At 38.9% G+C, this 21238-nt stretch overlaps 1 protein-coding gene across 3 annotated transcripts in view; it reads left to right on the forward strand.

Annotated features, from left to right (window-relative positions):
- The window catches only part of TAF2 (TATA-box binding protein associated factor 2), a 105167-nt gene that overhangs the window by 27703 nt on the left and 56226 nt on the right, over positions 1 to 21238 (forward strand). For all 3 annotated transcript variants that reach the window (XR_013345073.1, XM_077809859.1, XM_077809860.1), the window contains 8 exons: positions 494 to 678; positions 1400 to 1513; positions 4058 to 4157; positions 9512 to 9597; positions 16063 to 16198; positions 18644 to 18798; positions 20767 to 20881; positions 21024 to 21133. Coding sequence is in view for 2 of the 3 variants with exons in the window: in XM_077809859.1 (XP_077665985.1) it covers positions 494 to 678; positions 1400 to 1513; positions 4058 to 4157; positions 9512 to 9597; positions 16063 to 16198; positions 18644 to 18798; positions 20767 to 20881; positions 21024 to 21133 (1001 nt within the window). In the remaining variant the exon portion in view is untranslated. The remainder of the gene's footprint in view (positions 1 to 493; positions 679 to 1399; positions 1514 to 4057; positions 4158 to 9511; positions 9598 to 16062; positions 16199 to 18643; positions 18799 to 20766; positions 20882 to 21023; positions 21134 to 21238) is intronic.

Below are 21238 nucleotides of genomic sequence, written 5' to 3' on the forward strand. Positions count from 1 at the left end.
AATGCATTATTGCGTGAAGGAAGATAGTGTTCAACAAGGTACCCAATGGATTTTAAAAAAAAGTTATGCCTTTGAGCAGTAGACATCAGTAGGTAAACAACCATTGGAATGCTTCCTAATCTCCTGGTCCAAAATAGTGTCTGTGTGTTGACCTATAGTGCACACTGGTGAATGGGCTAACTTAAAAAGTTTAGTACTGCATACCTGTGTACCTTGACTCATTATACAATACCTTTCAAATAAATTATTTTTCTGTGGCAGCTCTCACAATTAAGATTGGCATCACAATGCCCTTTTCTTCCATGATACCTGTTACCACAGCTGTAAAAGTGCTGGTTTCTGTTACATTCCAGTGGCATCTTACATAGGGACAACACTGTTTTTCTTTTGATTTTTTTCTTTGTTTTAAATGTTATGTAATGTTAAAATTTGATATTTATATATTTAAATATTGCTACGTTTCCCATTAAATTAATTTTGTTTTGTTTTTCAGGTGACTCATTTTTGTTTACCACAGCTTCTCCCATTGCTCAAACACACCACGTCATACCTTCATGAGGTCTTTGAATTCTATGAGGAGATTCTTACCTGTCGCTATCCTTACTCCTGTTTCAAGACTGTTTTTGTAGATGAAGCATATGTTGAAGTAGCTGCTTATGCTTCCATGAGTATTTTTAGGTTAGTATTTATGATGCTTATATGTCTAAAACTTTGTGCTGAGAGAGAACCCATCCCTTTTCAGGTGATGAGAAGATTAGGGCCAAAAATTTCTAAGTTGGGTGCCTAAAGTTAAACTTAAATAAGGGCTTGATTTTAAAAGGTGTGGAATGTTCACAACTCATATTGACTTCATAGCGTGACTTAAGATACCCAAGTTTGAAAATATTGGCCTTTGTCCATACTGCTGTCTTTTAATATAAGTTTTTTATATTTTTTACAAAGACATTTATATTTAAAATAGCAAAACAAAACCAAGCACTTGCAAGGCTGCATTTTGCTTTCTGTAATCAGAATTGCAGTCACATAAAACATTTAAGTTCGTGTTAAATAAAGTGCAGCTGTCTTACAGAAGTTTGACAATTGGTTGTATTTCTTCAGCTGGAAAAAGGTGCCATGTATCCATAGAGTTTCACCATGTAAAACACAAAAAGCAAAGTTCTGTAGCATTAGTTCTGTATTTGGGACAGAAGCATTATATGTACGTGAAAACAGCTGGAGATCTTTAGGTTATTTAAAGGGGCTGTCTTTAGGTTATTTGGAAGAAAAGTAGAAATTAAGTTATTTGCATGGCAAAACAGTGAAAGATTCCCAAATTATAGTATCACATCTTGTATTTTGTTTTGATTGTGTTTCCTTCTTTTGTAGATTGTGCTTATGTTCTTTTTTTGTTTTGGTCTAGCACAAATCTTTTACACAGTGCAATGATTATAGATGAGACTCCACTGACAAGGAGATACTTAGCTCAGGCTCTGGCTCAGCAATTTTTTGGCTGTTTTATATCCAGAATGTCCTGGTGAGTATCATAAAATAGTACTATATACAAAACAGTAATAGGATATTTTGGAAGTATAATTTGCATGTTGCATTTTACCCTAACAGTAGGCGAAGCAGTATCCTTAGAAGAATTATTACAGATCATTAGGATCATCAGTGAATAAGAATTCAAGAGAAATTGTTTGGTTTCCTGCTGAAAGAGAAAATAAAGAAAAAACATTGTTCCCACCAGCTACTAATTACTGAAATTATATAACCTAATGTATGTAGTGATTATCAAATAAGGTCGGGCAAAGTGAGTAAAAGAACTTAATCTTAGGAGATCAGAATCTGACATTAGAGGTTGATTGTAATAGTAAATAAAAAAATTGTAAGGGTTCTATGAAAAAATGATGAATGAAGGGTCCTAACTAGCCTTTTGAGACCTGTAGCTGTTGGACCCATACAAGCTGATCAGGGCTGTGAATTCTGGTTCTGGAATAGGTTAATCTGTTCAGAAAAAGTATATCTCACAATGATGTGTTAGACCGTGGTTCTGGGCATTTAGGTACGCACAAAGAAGATTAATCTCACGTCGTAGGTAGAGCTGTTAGTGCTGCCTTTAGTTAAAGTTACCCAATGCTTTCCATTAAGATTTTTTTTTATAAAGGTGCTTATCATTTTGCCAAACCTTAACTATTTGATATGAAATTTTCCATGTCGGCTCTCTGCCTCAGGTTGAATTTGAAAGTTTTAAGAAAAATTGCGTAGTTATTTCTGAAAACAAGATAAGAGAAAAATACTGTTTTTTCTCATGTTAAAAAAATTCTTACAGCTGTTTTGTTGAGAAGCTCTAGTGCCAATGTGCTTTGGAACAAAGACTTGAAATCTGGCAGAGGGATGGCCTTTGTTTGAAGGATGTGCCTTTTGCTGTTCCTGTGAATATTTGGCCAAATTTGGCCAAGTTATAAGCCTTTGAAAAATAGGCACATATTCTTAGAGTTTGGCAGGTAAATTTTCTGAAGATTCCACCTACATTAGTCTGTGGCCTGCGTTGTGCAGGAGGTCAGACTAGACGATCATAATGGTCCCTTCTGACCTTAAAGTCTATGATTAGCGCCACAGGGGCTGATCATGACTTTCCCTGCGATTTTCTCCCAGCCACTGAAGGCTGCTGTGGTACGTGGTACTAGAACTGATGGCACAGAGACTCTCTTCTATGCTCGCAGTATTGCCATCTGCTGCCACCCAGGCAGTGTGGAGAAAGAAGCAGCCTGACTGGATTTCAGAAGGAATAAAAGGGTACTTGTACAGTGGGAGAACTCGTGGATTACGACAAGAAGTCTGGTGAGGGTGGATACTGGGCCTGGGAGCTGGCAGCGGGAGGGAGAAGTCTGGGAGCAAAGAGAATGGGATTGGCTGAGCAAGTTTACGAGGCTGGGGAGCGCCTCACCTGCATAACTGTACAACTCTACCCATCAAAAATCTCTTGCAGTTTCTTTCTATTCTTACCCACCTGTACATCAGTCTGTTAGCATTCATGTAAAGTCTTGCCTATACTATAGATTTCAGCCATCAGTGGCCTACCACGGGTTTTGTGGCACCAGTGCAAACTCCTAGCGTAGACTAGGCAAAGCTACTCTGAACTATTTGCCCTGATGTATCTTAGCTGTGCTGAAGACTCGATTGGTCACTAATAGCTGTAATTGGGGCAAATTACTGGTATAGACAAGACCTTAGTGCCCTTTACAAGGGCCCCTTTGGTGCTCTTTCTCCCACTCACGTCTTTGCAGCCATCTATGCCACTCTTGTGCTTGGAACTTGATGCTGTTGTTCACCAAGTGGCTTCCTTCTGCATATTCATATCTCTCCTCAGAACGCACTTCTCACGGGCATCTACCCAAGCATGAGATGGTTGGGGTGACAAAACTAAAGATATTCTCTAGGAATTATTTTGAGGAAGTACTGTGTGGTCTGTTTTATACAGGAGACCAGACTAGATGATCATGATGGTCCCTTCTGGCTTTGGAATCTGTGAATCAATTAATATATTTTGACTTCAATATTGATGAGAGACTCTACTGAGTAGGAACTGCTTCTTTCATATTTGTATAGCCTTAAGCATACTTTTGTACATACATACAGTTGTGATTATTTTGTGTCCGTCTTTTCTATGCACTATACTGTCTAACTCTTGTCTATCGCATTAAAGTAGCTTTCAAACAATTAAGATTATGTCGACAGACATGGGTTTTAATACTTACTAAAGTAAGTGTTCTAATCTTTTTTATTGTTACTGTTTCAGCTAAAATCAATTTTTGTATTTTAATCTGGGCTTCTGTTGTAAAAGAAATTCACAGTTTTAACTGGCTCTTTGGTTTCATGAATCCCATCCAGGTGCAAATATCACATAAATCGGTTCACAGCTCGTCAGGCTCCTATTGATTTAGACTTGAGAAGTTATATAACCGGCTGAAATGTGTGCATCAGTGAAACATGAAGCATGAGCTGCCCTTGGCTAGTTCAAAATACCCTGCAAGTCAAGGAGACATTATAGATGTCTCATAGTTTTTTCTTATTGCAGGTCCGATGAGTGGGTGCTGAAGGGAATCTCTGGCTATATTTATGGCCTTTGGATGAAAAAAACCTTTGGTGTCAATGAATATCGCCACTGGATTAAGAAGGTAATGAGACAAAAGAGGTTTGTTCTTGTAAAGCATGCATACGTTTTAATATAAAGATAAGGTAAGGTAGAAACCAAATAATACAGTTTTGTATTACAATTTAAAGGAACACTGTCAACTTAATCATACTTCTGACAGAACACTTTTATCTCCTGTTTCAGAGTAGCAGCCGTGTTAGTCTGTATTCGCAAAAAGAAAAGGAGGACTTGTGGCATCTTAGAGACTAACAAATTTATTTAAGCATAAGCTTTCGTGAGCTACAGCTCACTTCGTCGGATGCATTCAGTGGAAGATACAGTGGGGAGATCTATATACATAGAGAACATGAAACAGTGGGTGTTACCATACACACTGTAACGAGAGTGATCACTTAAGGTGAGCTATTACCAGCAGGAGAGCGGGGCTGCTGTGGGGACCTTTTGTAGTGATAATCAAGGTGGGCCATTTTCAGCAGTTGACAAGAACGTCTGAGGAACAGTGGGGGGTGAGGGAGGGGGAATAAACATGGGGAAATAGTTTTACTTTGTGTAATGACCCATCCACTCCCAGTCTCTATTCAAGCCTAAGTTAATTGTATCCAGTTTGCAAATTAATTCCAATTCAGCAGTGTCTCGTTGGAGTCTGTTTTTGAAGTTTTTTTGTTGAAGAATTGCAACTTTTAGGTCTGTAATCGAGTGACCAGAGAGATTGAAGTGTTCTCCGACTGGTTTTTGAATGTTCTAATTCTTGACGTCTGATTTGTGTTTATTTATTCTTTTGCGTAGAGACTGTCCAGTTTGACCAATGTACATGGCAGAGAGGCATTGCTGGCGCATGATGGCATATATCACGTTGGTAGATGCGCAGGTGAATGAGCCTCTGATAGTGTGGCTGATGTGATTAGGCCCTATGATGGTGTCCCTGAATAGATATGTGGACACAATTGGCAGGGGGCTTTGTTGCAAGGATCGGTTCCTGGGTTAGTGGTTCTGTTGTGTGGTTTGTGGTTGCTGGTGAGTATTTGTTTCAGGTTAGGGGTCTGTCTGTGAGCAAGGACTGGCCTGTCTCCCAAGATCTGTGAGAGTGATGGGTCGTCCTTCAGGATAGGTTGTAGATCCTTGATGATGTGTTGGAGAGGTTTTAATTGGGGGCTGAAGGTGATGGCTAGTACCGTTCTGTTATTTTCTTTGTTGGGCCTTTCCTGTAGTACGTGACTTCTGGGTACTCTCCTGGCTCTGTAAGTCTGTTTCTTCACTTCTGCAGGTGGGTATTGTAGTTGTAAGAATGCTTGATAGAGATCTTGTAGGTGTGTCTCTGTCTGAGGGGTTGGAGCAAATGCGGTTGTATCGTAGAGCTTGGCTGTAGACAGTGGATCGTGTGGTGTGGTCTGGGTGAAAGCTGAAGGCATGTAGGTAGGAATAGCGGTCAGTAGGTTTCCGGTATAGGGTGGTGTTTATGTGACCATCGCTTATTAGCACTGTAGTGTCCAGGAAGTGGATCTCTTGTGTGGACTGGTCCAGGCTGAGGTTGATGGTGGGATGGAAATTGTTGAAATAATGGTGGAATTCCTCAAGGGCTTCTTTTCCATGGGTCCAGATGATAAAGATGTCATCAATGTAATGCAAATAGAGTAGGGGCATTAGGGGACGAGAGCTGAGGAAGCGTCGTTCTAAATCAGCCATAAAAACGTTGGCACACTGTGGGGCCATGCAGGTACCCATAGCAATGCTGCTGATTTGAAGGTATACATTGTCCCCAAATGTGAAATAGTTATGGGTGAGGACAAAGTCACAAAGTTCAGCCACCAGATTTGCCGTAACATTATCGGGGATACTGTTCCTGATGGCTTGTAGTTCATCTTTTGTGGAATGTTGGTGTAGAGGGCTTCTACATCCATAGTGGCTAGGATGGTGTTTTCAGGAAGATCACTGATGGATTGTAGTTTCCTGAGGAAGTCAGTGGTGTCTCGAAGATAGCTGGGCGTGCTGGTAGTGTAGGTCCTGAGGAGTGAGTCTACATAGCCAGACAATCCTGCTGTCAGGGTGCCAATGCCTGAGATGATGGGGTGTCCAAGATTTCCAGGTTTATGGATCTTGGGTAGCAGATGGAATACCCCTGATCGGGGTTCTAGGGGTGTGTCTGTATGGATTTGTTCTTGTGCTTTTTCAGGGAGTTGCTTGAGCAAAGGGTGTAGTTTCTTTTGGTAACTCTCAGTGGCATCAGAGAGTAATGGCTTGTAGAAAGTGGTGTTGGAAAGCTGCCTAGCAGCCTCTTGTTCATATTCTGACCTATTCATGACGATGACAGCATCTCCTGCTGGTAATAGCTCATCTTAAGTGATCACTCTCGTTACAGTGTGTATGGTAATACCCATTGTTTCATGTTCTCTATGTATATGAATCTCCCCACTGTATTTTCCACTGAATGCATCCGATGAAGTGAGCTGTAGTTCACGAAAGCTTATGCTCAAATAAATTTGTTAGTCTCTAAGGTGCCACAAGTACTCCTTTTCTTTTATCTCCTGTTGTTACAAGTGAAATACTTGACGGAAGAAATCTCGAAACAAAATATTTCTCTTAATCTGTTTACTTTTTGCACAGCCATTGTCATTGCTTCCCCTTTATAGTCCGTTTCCTTTCCCAGTAACAAGGGAGGAAAGAAGAATGTGATTTTTAAACCTCAGATATTGATACTGGAACTCAGATACAGGTATATTACTTGAATCTGCTACATCATTTTCTGGTGTCAGAGCTACCATTGGTTTCAGAGTAACAGCCGTGTTAGTCTGTATTCGCGAAAAGAAAAGAAGTACTTGTGGCACCTTAGAGACTAACCAATTTATTTGAGCATGAGCTTTCGTGAGCTACAGCTCACTTCATCGATGAAGTGAGCTGTAGCTCACGAAAGCTCATGCTCAAATAAATTGGTTAGTCTCTAAGGTGCCACAAGTACTCCTTTTCTTTTTGAGAGCTACCATTGGATCTCTCCTTGAACTATGGAGGTGACCCAATAGGGGCTCTGGTAACTTTTCATATAGCATCATTTTGCAAAATATTTGCCTGTTATTCTTTTAGGGCTAGATTCATAAAGGAACTTAGGTGTGGCAGTGCTGAGTGTTGCCATGCTTAACTTGTAGGTGCCTAGAAAATCACTGGGATCCACAAAGCCTGAATTAGGCATTCAGGCTTCCTGTATGATAAATGGAGAGGGATAGGCACCTAAGAATGAGAAGTCACAAAAGTCACACACTATGGAGCTCCCTGCTTAAGCTAGCCAATGGAAGATGCCAAGGAGAGGGGGTGTCCTAAGATTCACCCCACTTTAGGGAGTTTGGCACCTAAATCCAGACTGGAGGGAGGCATCTTGGCATCAGGTGTCTACACGATTTTTGCAAGAAGCAGCAGAGGGAGGGGGTGGATGGAGGAGGACCTTCCTTATAACTTGTAGCCCAGTGGCTAGGGTACTACCTGGGATGTGGGAGACCCCAGGTTCAAGTTTCCGCTCTGCCTGATTGGGATAAATGCTTTGAACAGGGATCTGCCACCTCTCAGGTGAGCGTCCTAACCACTGGGCTAGGGGATATTCTGATGTGGAGTTTCTCCTGTTGAAGCTGTTCCACTTTACATAGATAAATAAAAAATGTCATTGGAGCAGGAGATTGGATCCTGGGTTTCCCACCTCTTGAGCGAGTGCTCTAACCAGGCTATAGAATCATTTTCCTTCTCTCTTTTTCGCGCCCAATGACTCTTTCATTAAGATCCCTGATCCGGTAGGAGAGTTCTGAGCCTGCTTGCTGGATCAAACTCTGCAGACAAGTAAAGCAGAGGAATGCCTATATTCCCATGGTTCATTTATCATACTAGGGCATCTGGACACTGAGAGTGCAGCTGCAGAGCACAGAGGGAGAAACAGAAGCACTTAAGGAGCTTTTACTACAAAAACTTAGGTGCTGAGTGAGTTTGGGAACTGACAGGGTTCAGCGGCAGCTGAGCGGTGGTTTTGTGAATCCCAGTGGGGCGTGGTTCTGGGTTTCAGGCGCCTAAAGTAACATTTAGGTGCCTAAATCCTTTTGTGAATGTAGCTCTTAGGCTGTAAAATTAAATTAATAATATGTATTTGGTTTTGTGTTATAGCCTGTGTTTTGCAAAATACTTGTGTTTTAAACCAAAGCATCTAAAATAATATATCACCAACTTCTAAAGTGTACTTAATAATAAAAATGCCATTGACTTGCTGTCCTGTGGGCTGCCTCCATAATCCCAGAGGAATCCAATTGGTAGCTTTGACTTCACTGAATGATGCATCCTGGGGCATCACAAAAATGTCGAAGCCGGCCAATATGAATCTGGGGTGCTAAGATGAATCAAGGTGGACACTAGGATTTGTTATAGACTGAATATTCTGACCATGTTTCCTAAAAACTGCCTTATCATCTTTACAGGTGGAAATATTAGGCTTTGGTTATGCAGTAAGTTCTGCACAGGGTTCTGCCTAGAGAGAGCTCATGGTGAGACTGGCCTTAGTAGTTAAATTTTTGGAGAGAGGGAATCACTTCTCACGTAACTCATTTACACAGGTTTAACTCTCTCTCTTTCATAGCTCCTTCTCAATACTCATTACTGTTTCATGTTGAATAATCATGTTTGCAAAGAGCTCTGAAGTTGTAAAGCACACTAGTTCAACCAAGAGATTTTGAAATGGTTATGAACCCTTGTGCTTTGGGGAATAAGGCAACCTCTAATTAATGGGGGCTAGAAAGAAAATTTCCCTGAAGATGTTAATTGTAGTTTCCTTGTATCTCTTTCTGAAGTAGCTGGTACCATGCACTTTCAGAGACAGTATGCAAGACTAGATGGACTGGTCCAGTATGGCAATTCCTATGTTCCTAGTGCTAGTAGTAATCACAGGTGATAGATTATTCTTAGTGGAAACGCAAAACCAATCTGCCTTGGAAACGAAATCACCTCTAACTCCCAGATACTGTTGAAGTCCCTTGCTTTTACTCATCAGGGGATCAGAGGAAGTTTATACTGTAGGAAAGTGAATAGCAAAGTTACTCTGTTATGTTATCAACTGAATATTAAACTTTAGCTCTGTTACTCAGTTCCACTGTTTTATTTCTGTTTGCGTGGATGATGGACATCTGTTCTTCATTGTAATCCTGTAAATATTGCTAGCTCTCTAATGCTAAAATATTGATTATTATTTTTTTCTTAATTGAATTAGTAAAATTACTTCAAATACATTTTCACTTTTTATTGTTCAGGTCTGATCTCTGAGGTTAAGAAATAATCACTTTATAGAACAGTGGAAAGCCCACTAATTAGCCTCTTCCGCTTAACAATATATACATTTTTTTATATCGTACTTTTTAGGAACTAGACCAAATAGTGGTGTATGAACTGAAGACTGGTGGAGTTTTACTGCATCCAATATTTGGAGGAGGAAAAGAGAAAGACAAGTATGTTTGTTTAAACTATAAGTCGTAGGGTGTGGTTTTTATGAGGCCATTAATATATACTTTGGGTGTGTTGTGAGGCACAAGACCAAAGGCTGAAGGACTTCAGCTGCCTAAGGCATGTATTAACGGTCTCATAAAGTACATCGTGGGTGTAGTTTATCACTATTGTTTTATGAATCTCTAATTTTAAAACGTAGACACTTATTTTTATTGAATGTTTTTAATTCTGCTGTGAAAACCAGTTTTCATTACAGGGACAGGAGAGGAAAAGGGAGTAAAAAACTTAATTCCTGCTATTTTTACAATGATTTTTAATCATTTTTAGATTTTTAAACAGTATTAATGGAGAATTTGGTGGTTGGATTTGTTTTTCTTTGCTCTCTTGTTTCTGATATCACTTCTTGTTCCATTCACTCTTTTGATGTTGAGCTTTTGTCCTGTTAATTAGAAAAATGAAAATTAAGTAGACCAGCTGTTAAGAGCCATTGATAAAAGTAGATGGGCTGGGCCATCTGCAGGAATGCTTTTCTGCTTTTGAATGTATGCACATCCAGATTTTATTTTGGTTTAAAATCAGAACTCATAGCCTCAGAATACCCATTTAATACCTGTACACTGATTTTAAAAAAAACAAAGAAAGAGAGGTTTTCAGAATGAGGGCTGGAAACTAACTAACAATCAGTTTCCCACCTCGGTGAATCCTTAACCACACAAGTCTGTATGGTTGTTGACAATCACAGAATCAGCTTGTATGTGTATTCCAGGCCATTATTCCACTTTGCCTACCTGCTCATGTTGGATTTTGCTTTAATTCAGTGCCCTGCTCTTTCACAAATAGCAAATCAGGCAAAGTAGTAATATGGTCTTACTGCACACGCCTCTGGAAAACAAGGCGTAGCTGGTGCGTCTAATTTTAGGCCTCCTGGTCTGGTTGATACCTTGTTAAACTGAATTGGGCGTGCTGAACTAGGACTTGACTTAGTGTTGGGTTTTTTTTGTTTTGTTTTGTTTTTTTGTTGGCAGCTAAAAGTATAACAGCAACATATTCTTCACTTCAGAGAAACTGACTTCAGATGAGTGGTGTTGGGGAAAGACCCAGAAAAATAGATCAAGTTTTTTAAAAGCCAACAAACTAGGGATTGGGTTTTGCTTTATGTTGTAACTTCGTTAGTTTCAGTGGACTTACTCTGGATTTAGAATTGTGTAACAGAGAATACCTTACCCTAAAATGCTTAAAATTGTACATGTTCCCAATACCTGCAGTGCTGAAGGCTGTCAGACACGTCTGTGTGCTTCCATTTGCACACTTTCTCTGCTTTCCTCATTGCAAAAAAGGAGTGCACATAATCATATTTAGTCACTTTTTTTTATTTGTTGCTTATTTTGTAGGTATGTTTTTAATGTTGCCTTGTACATAAATTGTCTTTAAATTGCTAACTTCCGTAAATTATGAATATTTCTAGTGGAGGGGATATTTTTATAATGAAAATTATGTTCAGACAGCTTTGCATTTCTTCTTGCCTCTTAGATGGGTCTGGGAGAAAGTTGATAGCATTTGTGACGGGCCTTTATTTCTATAATTGTTGAGAGGCAGACATCTTTGCATCACTACAGTCCCGTTTAAAGCCTTTCTGATCCCTGGTTAGGAATTAAGTGGACACAATCTGTATAAAAATGGCATTTCTCTCAGAAAATCATAATAGATGATATATAATGCCCTTCATAAGAGTATCAGGTCATTTTACACCTCCGATATAAATTAAAGCAGTATTGCTAATCTGTTCCATTTTAATTTAATAACTAAAATAGATGTGGCTATCTAAATGTAGATAGGAAGCAGGCTCCATAATCATGAAACACTAAATAATTAAAAACATTGGCTCCAAATGTATTTCAGTTTGCATTTAGAGCAAAATCGTACATGGTTAGTGTAATCTCTGAAGACTCAGTATGATGAAGAGCCTTTGTCTTTGGTTGTTCAGCTCTGTCATTCTATGAAACTCATTAGGATGTTGGGGAGATGGGAAAAACTAATTAGACACTCAGTTCTCAGAGATAACTTTTGCATAAAGAAAATCAACCCTGTTGTTCACAGGTAGAGGGACTGACTAGATAACTCACTTCACTCTCAAGCAATCTAATGAAGAAGAGTTAGGTTTTAGCACTGATGTTCTCCTCAACAGCCCTTTGGAATGTGGCCAAAATACAATTAATTTCCATAGTTATTTTTCAGTCATTTCAGTCTCCAGAAAAACCTATCTTTTGCAAATACATGTAATTCACAAGCAGCAAAACACAAGTATTGCTAGCTACAGATTCCCTGGTTTTCTTTAAATCCCCACAATTTGAAGCACTCCATGGGAGAAAGGAAACAATACAGTTCACTGCAATAGGGATGTCTGTTTCAAAGTGAAGCTGCATATGAATTAAATGGGTCACTTCATATTTTTTCACATTCACAGATTTTGGCCCTTCTTGGAGAGCCTTTGACTGTGGGGTTGCTAGCTATACAGTGCTTAGCTGCTGCAAAAATGCAAGTAGATTGAAACAGTCTAACAGTTTCTTGGATATAAGAAGAAATTACAAAAAGAGCTGACTGTGTGCATGTGTGTGACAGAGAGAGAGAGAGAGAGAAACATGCAGACGCTGTACATTTATTAGGGGAGTTGGTCAGACTTTAAGTTTGACCTGGTGGTTTCCATGCCAGATCCTCAAAGGATATAGACCCCTGTTACTTATTAAAAATAAATGTGACTTGGTCTCAATTGTACACATTATTAAAATTTTAAAACTAAAATCAAGGAAACATATCACCAAAGGTAAGCTATTAATATTAAACTAAAAACAAAATGTTATAAGTAATCAAGTTAAGGTCAATATTGGATTGGAGTTAAATCATCAAATTAGTACAAAAACCAGTCAATCTCTATACATTCTGTAAAAGAGACTAAGAAGGTGGTTGTCTGCATATTTATAAATCCCAATTAAAGATTTTACCAACGTCAATCAAACCAATAATTTAAAGTTTGTTAAATAACTTGTTTTTAGTATGAGGCGATCTACTGTCCTAACCACAACCTCGGAGCCAATTATAAAACTTTCTTCTCAAGCTTCGGTTTTTTATGTGGTGGCTAACCTTTATCCTCTCCTCCTCTGTCCTCAACAGAGATTATAATACTAACTTTAGCAGAACAACCTTGATAAACAGAAGTTTAACAAACTTCTATTTACCAGAAATTATAGATGACAATATCAAGTCTTTCAATACTTTCAGGTTCAAAACACAGTATAACAACTGTCTTTATGAGACAATATTTAGGGCTGTTTAAACTATGAGCACTTTTTCTTTCTGGTACCTTCTTCATGTAAACTTTATGGGTGAGTCACAATTCTTGTGTCACTGATGGGTGCCTACTTTTGTCTGGGTGCTGCTAAATCCATTGGGTGTCCCTGCCTGCATAAATAGGAGTCTCTCCAATACTAATTTAAGCCACAAAGTCTGTGTACATTTGAAGGAGATGGGGATTCCTGGCTCCCCACTCCCGAAGTTCTGTTAGTATAATTCCTGATTCACTACCTGTGAGAAGGGCAGAGGTTTGGAGCACAGAACATTTCACAACTAACTTTGGTGCTTACCAAATCTATCCTGCCCAGCTGATATGATGGAGCCTGCTACCTCCTTGCAGGCACTGGACATCGGTGAATGACCTTCTTGACGGCAGTTTCCCTAACGCTTTCCAGGAGATCTGCTTGAGGGTGTAGAGCTATTGTCTGCTGTCTCTCAGAGCTGCCCATCAATTGCCTAGGAATTCCTGCTTTTAAACCTTTATTCCACCCGTGACGTAACTGATAGGGGCAGGTCCAGCCAGGCCTACAACAGCTCTTTAACACCTTATCACTGGCATGTGGTTTATACACCTGTTACAGGACGCCCTCACAGACATGCATACACACAGCCACACGTTCACTTTCCCATCTTAAAAATAAAGAAAATAAAAGGCTAGTGTGTCTTCCAGTTAAGTTCAAGACAAAAAATAGGGAAAGGAAAATAAGTTACTTAGGATAACAGGAAGTTTGGGAATTCTTCACTTCTCACAGTATTCTGGGCTCTTGTAAAGTAGGAGCTGAAACAACAGACAAGGAGCCAGATGATGATCTGCTGGCCCAGCACTTCTTGTTAGTGGGCCTCCTTCAGGTGCAGGGAGAGACTGGTCAGAGGTTGCAGTGGCCTGACTTTCTCTCCACAACGTGAACAGCCTAGGTAGGAGATTCTGGAAGGTGAATGTTTCCTCGGATGGATGTTGATCCAAAAGGTGAGGCTTCTCAGCCTAGCCCTTGAATTTTTACGAATTTTGCTCACTCTGTCTTGCAGCTCCCCCTTCTCTGCTTCCCAAGTCTGGAAAAAAAGGTGCAAGGGCCTACCTTGAAGCCGTGCAAGTTTGAATAGGTCATCGCTGGGAAGCATTAACTTGGGAAAGTTTAAAGCAGCAATTTAAGAATATTCTGTGTTTTTCATATCATAGAGATTGTTGGTCTCTGACCAAAAAATAAAATAATAATATAAAAAATCCAGATACATAAGACCACTTTTGAGGAAGTTGGCATGATCTCATCTGGGTCGAATGTCTTCAGACATGTCACCAGTTTATGGAAAATTCAATATAAAACACCTACAAAAATAACTAAAGGGCAAAACTCTAGCACAACAAAACCAGTCACTGAACGTTAATTCATCAGCCAAACAAAAATAAATTCAGGCTTATAAAATTTATCATCTCCAGTTTCTTCTCTACTAATGGAAAACAGGCAAATGTTCTTATTTTTCTCACGAATAAGGCAATTACAGTAACTTTTCTATTTTTGAACTGAACTATAGATCAGGCAACTTATTTTTAAGAGTTATTTTAAATCTTATCAAGAAGAAGTCCATTTAAAATATGTCTGTATGCCATACAAGCTATTCTCCTCAGAGGGGGAATCTGCAGATCATGTGCATTATGATTTTAAACCCAACAGACACTGTGAAATTCAGAATTAGTTATGAGAACTTTTAACTCTATTTCTTGTAGCTGTTATCATAAGGCCTTTCATTATCTGATCATATAGTGATGCAGTGTGATATTTTATTTTCCAAATATTTAATTTACAAGTATGATTTAATCCAGATTTTTGTTTAAATTCCTCTTCATCTTCAAGGGCAGTATCAGTGAGGGTGACTAATTAATAAAATGTTCTAACCAAAAAGTACACTGGAAATTTTAGGCCTGTCTCAGAGCAACTTAAAAGCAAGTGAATTTGAAAATATGATGATTACTGACCTCCACTACTTTGGGACATATCATGTACCTTGTACAGGAGATGCCAGTGTGCCTAAATACTGAAGGTGTTTTTAGGTTTTGCTATGCTTTGATTAGTAAACTTTTATTTATTTTTAAATATCTTAAAAGGATTACATTATTCTTTTTTAATTTATTTGTACTATCCAAGTGCTGAGGAGCTCTAGTCATGGACCAGGACCTTGTTGTGTTTGGTGCTGCACAAAAAGTTTTATAATCAATGTTTTTTTCATTTTATTAAAGTATAATAAAATTATATTCTCTTGAAACATATTGAAAGTTCTTCCATGAAAGTATTTTTTAAATTGTATTTGAACAAACATCAACTTTTCAACCTAAAAATAAATGCAGAATAGTGGACTTAGAAATGGAGGGAGACTTCTTATACTAATTTCTGTTGGCCAATTAAATTACATTGTTAATACAGTATGTAGCTTGTTCACGTTCATTTTAGCTATTTTTGACGGTAAAATCTACCTGAAACAGTGTATAGGATAAGGGATGGTTTGCTGCAATTCAAGACCAGTGAAATATTCTTTAGATGTTATGCTTTAAACAAAAATTCTTTTTCTAGCTATTTTACCATCTATTAACAACAGCCTTGCTGCAGAGATTGGCTTTCAAATGAAACTGAAGTAAAATAAGTGAAATCCATAGAAGGTCAACTAAGTTGTTCTCCTTTGTAGAACAATCAGTTGTATGCTTTCCAAATAAATGTTTGTTTAAATATATAGTAATTGCAATCAAATTACTTTCAAATGAAGGGGGAACCCCCCCACAAAGATATGAGCAATTCTCAGTAGTCTGATGACATATACCCTTTCCACACTGGTTTTTATTGTTTAAATTCTTACTAGACAACTTCATGTTTGTAATATTACTGTTCAAACTGTAGTTTATTCTCATTTATTCTCTGTACTCCTCTATGTAATATACATACACCTATCTTTACATTATAAAAATTGTAGATTTTTTCATGAATAAGCCCATGATGCATTGTCATCTTAAATAAGTAGAAACAATATGAATGTATACTGCAATCATCTTGTTTACCAGTAACTGTTGTGAGCTTTTTGCCGTAATATTCAGAACAGAAAATACATTAAATTATTTTGATTTAATTTTTCAGCCCTGCATCACATCTGCATTTTTCGATAAAACACCCTCACACACTGTCCTGGGAATATTACACTATGTTCCAGTGTAAAGCCCATCTTGTTATGAGATTGATAGAAAACAGGATCAGTATGGAGTTCATGCTACAAGTAGGTGTTTAAATTCTTATATGAGGTATATTCAACTTTTTATCTTTAAGTACAATTATGTTCTGAAAGTGACTTTTTAAAAATCATGTTGGGGTTTCGTGTTTGCTTGTGTATCAATAACTTCGAGATAAAATGTGCTCATAGTACAGGTAAACTGGATTATAATGTGCAGGTTGGTTATTGCCTTCTCAGATACAGCTAGTAATAAAGGTTCTGAACCCCAAATTATCTCCTCAGTGACATCTTCACAATTTCATTGCCTCCAGTAGAGTTACTGCTTGAAACATAGTAAGCAAAAAAATTTTACACAAAAAAGAGAACCAGCAGGGTTCTGGCCTATGTTGGATTCCTATCATTATCATAACTAAATAATAATAATTAGAATGCAGCTTCTTTGAAAAGTTAAATATTTGTGAGATTTCCAATTCTCTTTCGATTTTATGATTTTGTAAGAAAAAATGTGACACTGTTAATAAAGGAAAGGAGTACTTGTGGCACCTTAGAGACTAACCAATTTATTTGAGCATGAGCTTTCGTGAGCTACAGCTCAAGCTGTAGCTCACGAAAGCTCATGCTCAAATAAATTGGTTAGTCTCTAAGGTGCCACAAGTTCTCCTTTTCTTTTTGCGAATACAGACTAACACGGCTGTTACTCTGAAACCTGTTAATAAAGGGAGAACCAGAACTCTGAAAGCAGTATTCCTCTCTTGTCACTAGAGATGTAATTCTCTTAATTGGTATAATGATAAAATATAGGACAAAACATGCAACTCTAATGGCTCTTGTTTAAACTGGAATCACAGCAACCTATACTATGTTCCTTCATACAGTATCCAGTTGGTAACTTGTCCTTTGTAGTCAGTGTAAAAGAAAAGTCAACCCTGATATGCACTTTAAATACAGCAGTTTACTGTCCTGAGAAATAAATTCAGTAGCTTGTTTTACGATAGCCTTAGATGTTAATCTTCTTTTATAGCAAGGTATAATCGAGTTTTTAGTAGACTTTGAGTCATAACACAGTAATGTAGTACATGAGTAGGGCCCTACCAAATTCACAGCCATGAAAAATGCGGCATAGACTATGAAATCTGGTCTTTTTTGTGCTTTTACTCTATGCTATACAGATTTCATGGGGGGAGACTAATGTTTCTCAAATTGGGGGTCCTGACCCAAAAGGGAGTTGCAGGGGGGTTGCAAGTTTATTTTAAAGGGGTCACAGTATTGCTACCCTTACTTCTGCGCAGCCTTCAGAGCTGGGCGGCCAGAGAGTGGTGGCTGTTGGCCTGGCACCCAACTCTGAAGGCAGTGCCCCGCCAGCAGCAGTGCAGAAGCAAGGGTGGTAATACCATACCATACCATGCCACCCTCACTTCTGTGCTGTTGCCTTCAGAGCTGGGTGGCCGGAGAGTGGAGGCTGCTGACTGAAGGCCCAGCTCTGCAGGCAGTAGCACAGAAGTAAGGGTGGTAATATCATACCACACCATCTTTACTTTTGCGCTGCTGCTGGCGGTGGATCTGTCTTCAGAGCTGGGCTCCCGGGTAGCAGCTGCCACTCTCCAGCTGCCCAGTTCTGAAGACAGCGCCGCCACCAGCAGCAGCACAAAAGTAAGGGTAGCAATACCGTAACACCCCCTACAGTATCTTTGTAACCCCCCTACAATGACAACATCATGAAATTTCAGATTAAATAGCTGAATTCATGAAATTTATGATTTTTAATATTCCTATGACCATGAAATTGACCAAAATGGACTGTGAATTTGGTAGGGCCCTACACATGAGATATAATCATAAAGAATTTTTTTTATAAAGATGCACATATAACTAGGTAAGTTAGTTATTGGAGAATGCATCCTTAGATGTAAAAGGGAGGTAAAGAAATCATATGTATTATCATATTTGTGTAAAAGAAATGATTGCTGTTGATGATAGTTAACCTCAACTGTAAGCTCTCAAAGTATTTATAGTCTTGTGCTTTAGAAATGCTTATAGCTAGATAATAGATACTGAAATACATTTCTGCATTCAACTCCATGTAAATTTATTAGAAAACTGCCTGTTAAAATATGCCTGATGATGAGTGATGAGCAAAGATAGGAAAGGGAGAAATAGTGTGTAACTTCCTTTTGTCCCAGGGCTAAACATTTTATTTGTCAATAAAGATAATGCTGGCACTGCAGCTGCCTTTGAATTAGGCCTAACCTCTTCCCAGCAGCATTGTTTTTACCCCATTGTCTCTGCACTCTATCTGCAAATCCCAACTTCAGGTAGCGACAAGCTAATGAGTTTCTGAAATCCCTTTGTTTTGAAAGGGATTTTTTTTTTTTAAGGTAAACGTTACAGAAGGAGCTGATTGGCATTAATGTTGCCTGAAGACAATCAAGGTAAAAAATTCATATAATTCAGTATTCAAAATATGTAAAATGAATTTTTCTTTCATTTTAGGTTTTCAACAAACTGTTGAGTCTGGCCAGCACTGCCTCGTCTCAAAAGTTCCAGTCTCACATGTGGAGTCAGATGCTGGTTTCCACATCTGGATTTTTGAAATCCATCTCTAATGTCTCTGGCAAAGACATCCAGCCTTTAATAAAGCAGTGGGTGTATCCTTTTCATTCTAGTTCTGGATTGTTAAAGTGGAGAAGAAATGTAGCTTTTTGTTGGCACTATTAAAGGAATGTGCAGGAAGATATGAAATGCCTAAATTTTTAAGAGTTAGAAACAAAGGGATTAATATTAAAAATAGGCACAAACGACTTATTCAGATTCCTTTCATTGTGACTTACAGCATGCTGGCTTTTTCTGGGTGCTCTTTGCTTTTCAAGACTGGAAGGAGTTGCAGTATTTGTCAGTTTTACCAGTAGTGAAATTACTATAAAGAAGTTCAAGCGCTCTCATGTAATTAAAGGTCAAACTATACTATAGGGATCCAGGGGCATTGCCATTAGAAATATGCTAAAGTCTAATGTGGAAAATGCTATAGTCTGGTGCATTTTCAGATGTGATTTCCAGTAAATCACTGTGGCATAAATAACCTGGGGTAGCAGATTGATAATAACAGTACATTTTTTAGATCAAAGTGAGCCCTAATACTAGCAGAAATTTAAAAATAATTTTTTATCTATTTTCATTGGTATTTTAAATGAATATTTTATGGCTGCAGCAAAATCAGAGAGACAAAGTAGTTGAGGTAATATCTTTATTAGACCAACTTCTGTTGGTGGAAGGGACAAAGTTTTAAGCTTCACAGAGCTCTTCTTCAGGTTTGGGGATGGTAACCAGAGTGTCTAATCTAAATACAAGTTGGGACAGATTGTTAAGTGTAAGGGGATCACACATGCCATATGGGTGTGAATAAAATAAAGCAATAGTTGTCATACAAACTAAAACTATTCACAGAAATGGTTAAACCAGTAGCTGCCTGAAATACAAAACTGGTGGAGATCACTATTCATACTCAATTTTACTGACGGTGACAAACCCAAGAACACTACCATAATGACCCAGATTGAAAAGCTTCTAGAAAATAGATGTTTTATGTGAAATCTGGGTAGAAAACAATAAACTATAATCTCTGGTCACATTTCTCTGAGTTTCACTTGGCCAAAACACACAAAAAATCAATCCTACTTACTGGTGGTGCTCAAATTGAGAGTCTGACCTTCCTGAAGAGAGACCCAGTACTGCTAGAGCAGTGGTCCCCAAACTTTTGAGGGTCACGCCCCCCTTTCCCCCTCTCCGTGTCCCCCCCTTTCCCCCGGGCTCGGGGGGTGGGGGGGAGTACGCGGCCGGGGCCAAAGCTTGGGGCAGGGGCGAGAGCAGAGCTGCAGCTGGGCTGCAATGGGGGCTGGCAGCTAGGCCTGTGGCCAGGTGCGGTTCCACTCCCAGCCTTGCCCCCAAGCTCGGCCCCAGGCGAGGAACAGAGCCGTGGCTAAGGCAAGGGGCTGGTGCTGGCCCAGGAGCGGAGCCGCACCAAGGCTGGGGACAGGGCCAGGCGAGAGGATGGGAGCTGGGGACACAGGGGCAGGGGCAGGACCAGAGCAGAGCTGGGGGTGGGAAGGGGCTGGGTGGTATTTCCTCCCCAGCCCCTGTGGGGGCTGGCTCGGGCCACTCTGTGCCCCCCGTGCATTCCTCCACGCCCCGCCAAGGGGGTGTGCCCCAGAGTTTGGGGATCTCTGTGCTAGAGGAAGTGCGCAAGGACACCTGTGGAAAATGGTATGAAATAATACGGCTTTTCATTATGACACTTCACAGTAGTAGGTATTCTGTCTACAGTTCTTTTTGTTGCTTTCTGTAATCTTGTTTTCTCTACCAGCATATAAAAATCTTCAATAAGACTATTTTAAAAAATATTCCTGAGGTCCTCCCTTTGCACATGGCTTTTATCTCCCAGTGATGGGACTGAAGGGAGCCCAAAATATTTTCCCCTCTCCACTTTTCTTTGAACCTTTTTATGCTGTGACAGTCAAATACAAATCTAGTGCAAAATGTGAGAATGTAAATCTTATAAAAGTTATTTTTATTTATAAACACTATCTGTTGTCCCTCAAGATTCCTATACAATTTATTAGGGATCAGAGTGGTGTGGTCAAATTTTATGGCAGTTTTGCGTTTAATAGAAAACGAAATGTATTGGAATTGGAAATAAAGCAAGACTACACTTCTCCTGGGACCCAGAAATATGTGGTAAGGTCCATTTTCCATAGTTTACAACACTGCTGATATGCATTTATCTCTGTACGCACATTTATAAACTTTAGGTTTATATTTATATTAGACAAATTCATTTTTATTACTCTTATAATTAAATTATCTTAATTTTCTTCAGGGTCCTCTTAAAGTGACAGTCCAAGAACTTGATGGATCTTTCAACCATACGTTGCAGATAGAAGAAAACAGTCTTAAACATGATATACCTTGCCATTCCAAAAGCAGAAGGTAAGAATTAGAGCTACAGAATGCAGATGTTTATAGAATGTATGTATAATAATGTCCAGTACAATTAATGGGAAATGTGAAATCTAAATCTTTTAATACTTCTTT

Source organism: Eretmochelys imbricata, chromosome 2 (assembly GCF_965152235.1).
Source record: "Eretmochelys imbricata isolate rEreImb1 chromosome 2, rEreImb1.hap1, whole genome shotgun sequence".
Classification (NCBI taxonomy): Eukaryota; Metazoa; Chordata; order Testudines; family Cheloniidae; genus Eretmochelys; species Eretmochelys imbricata.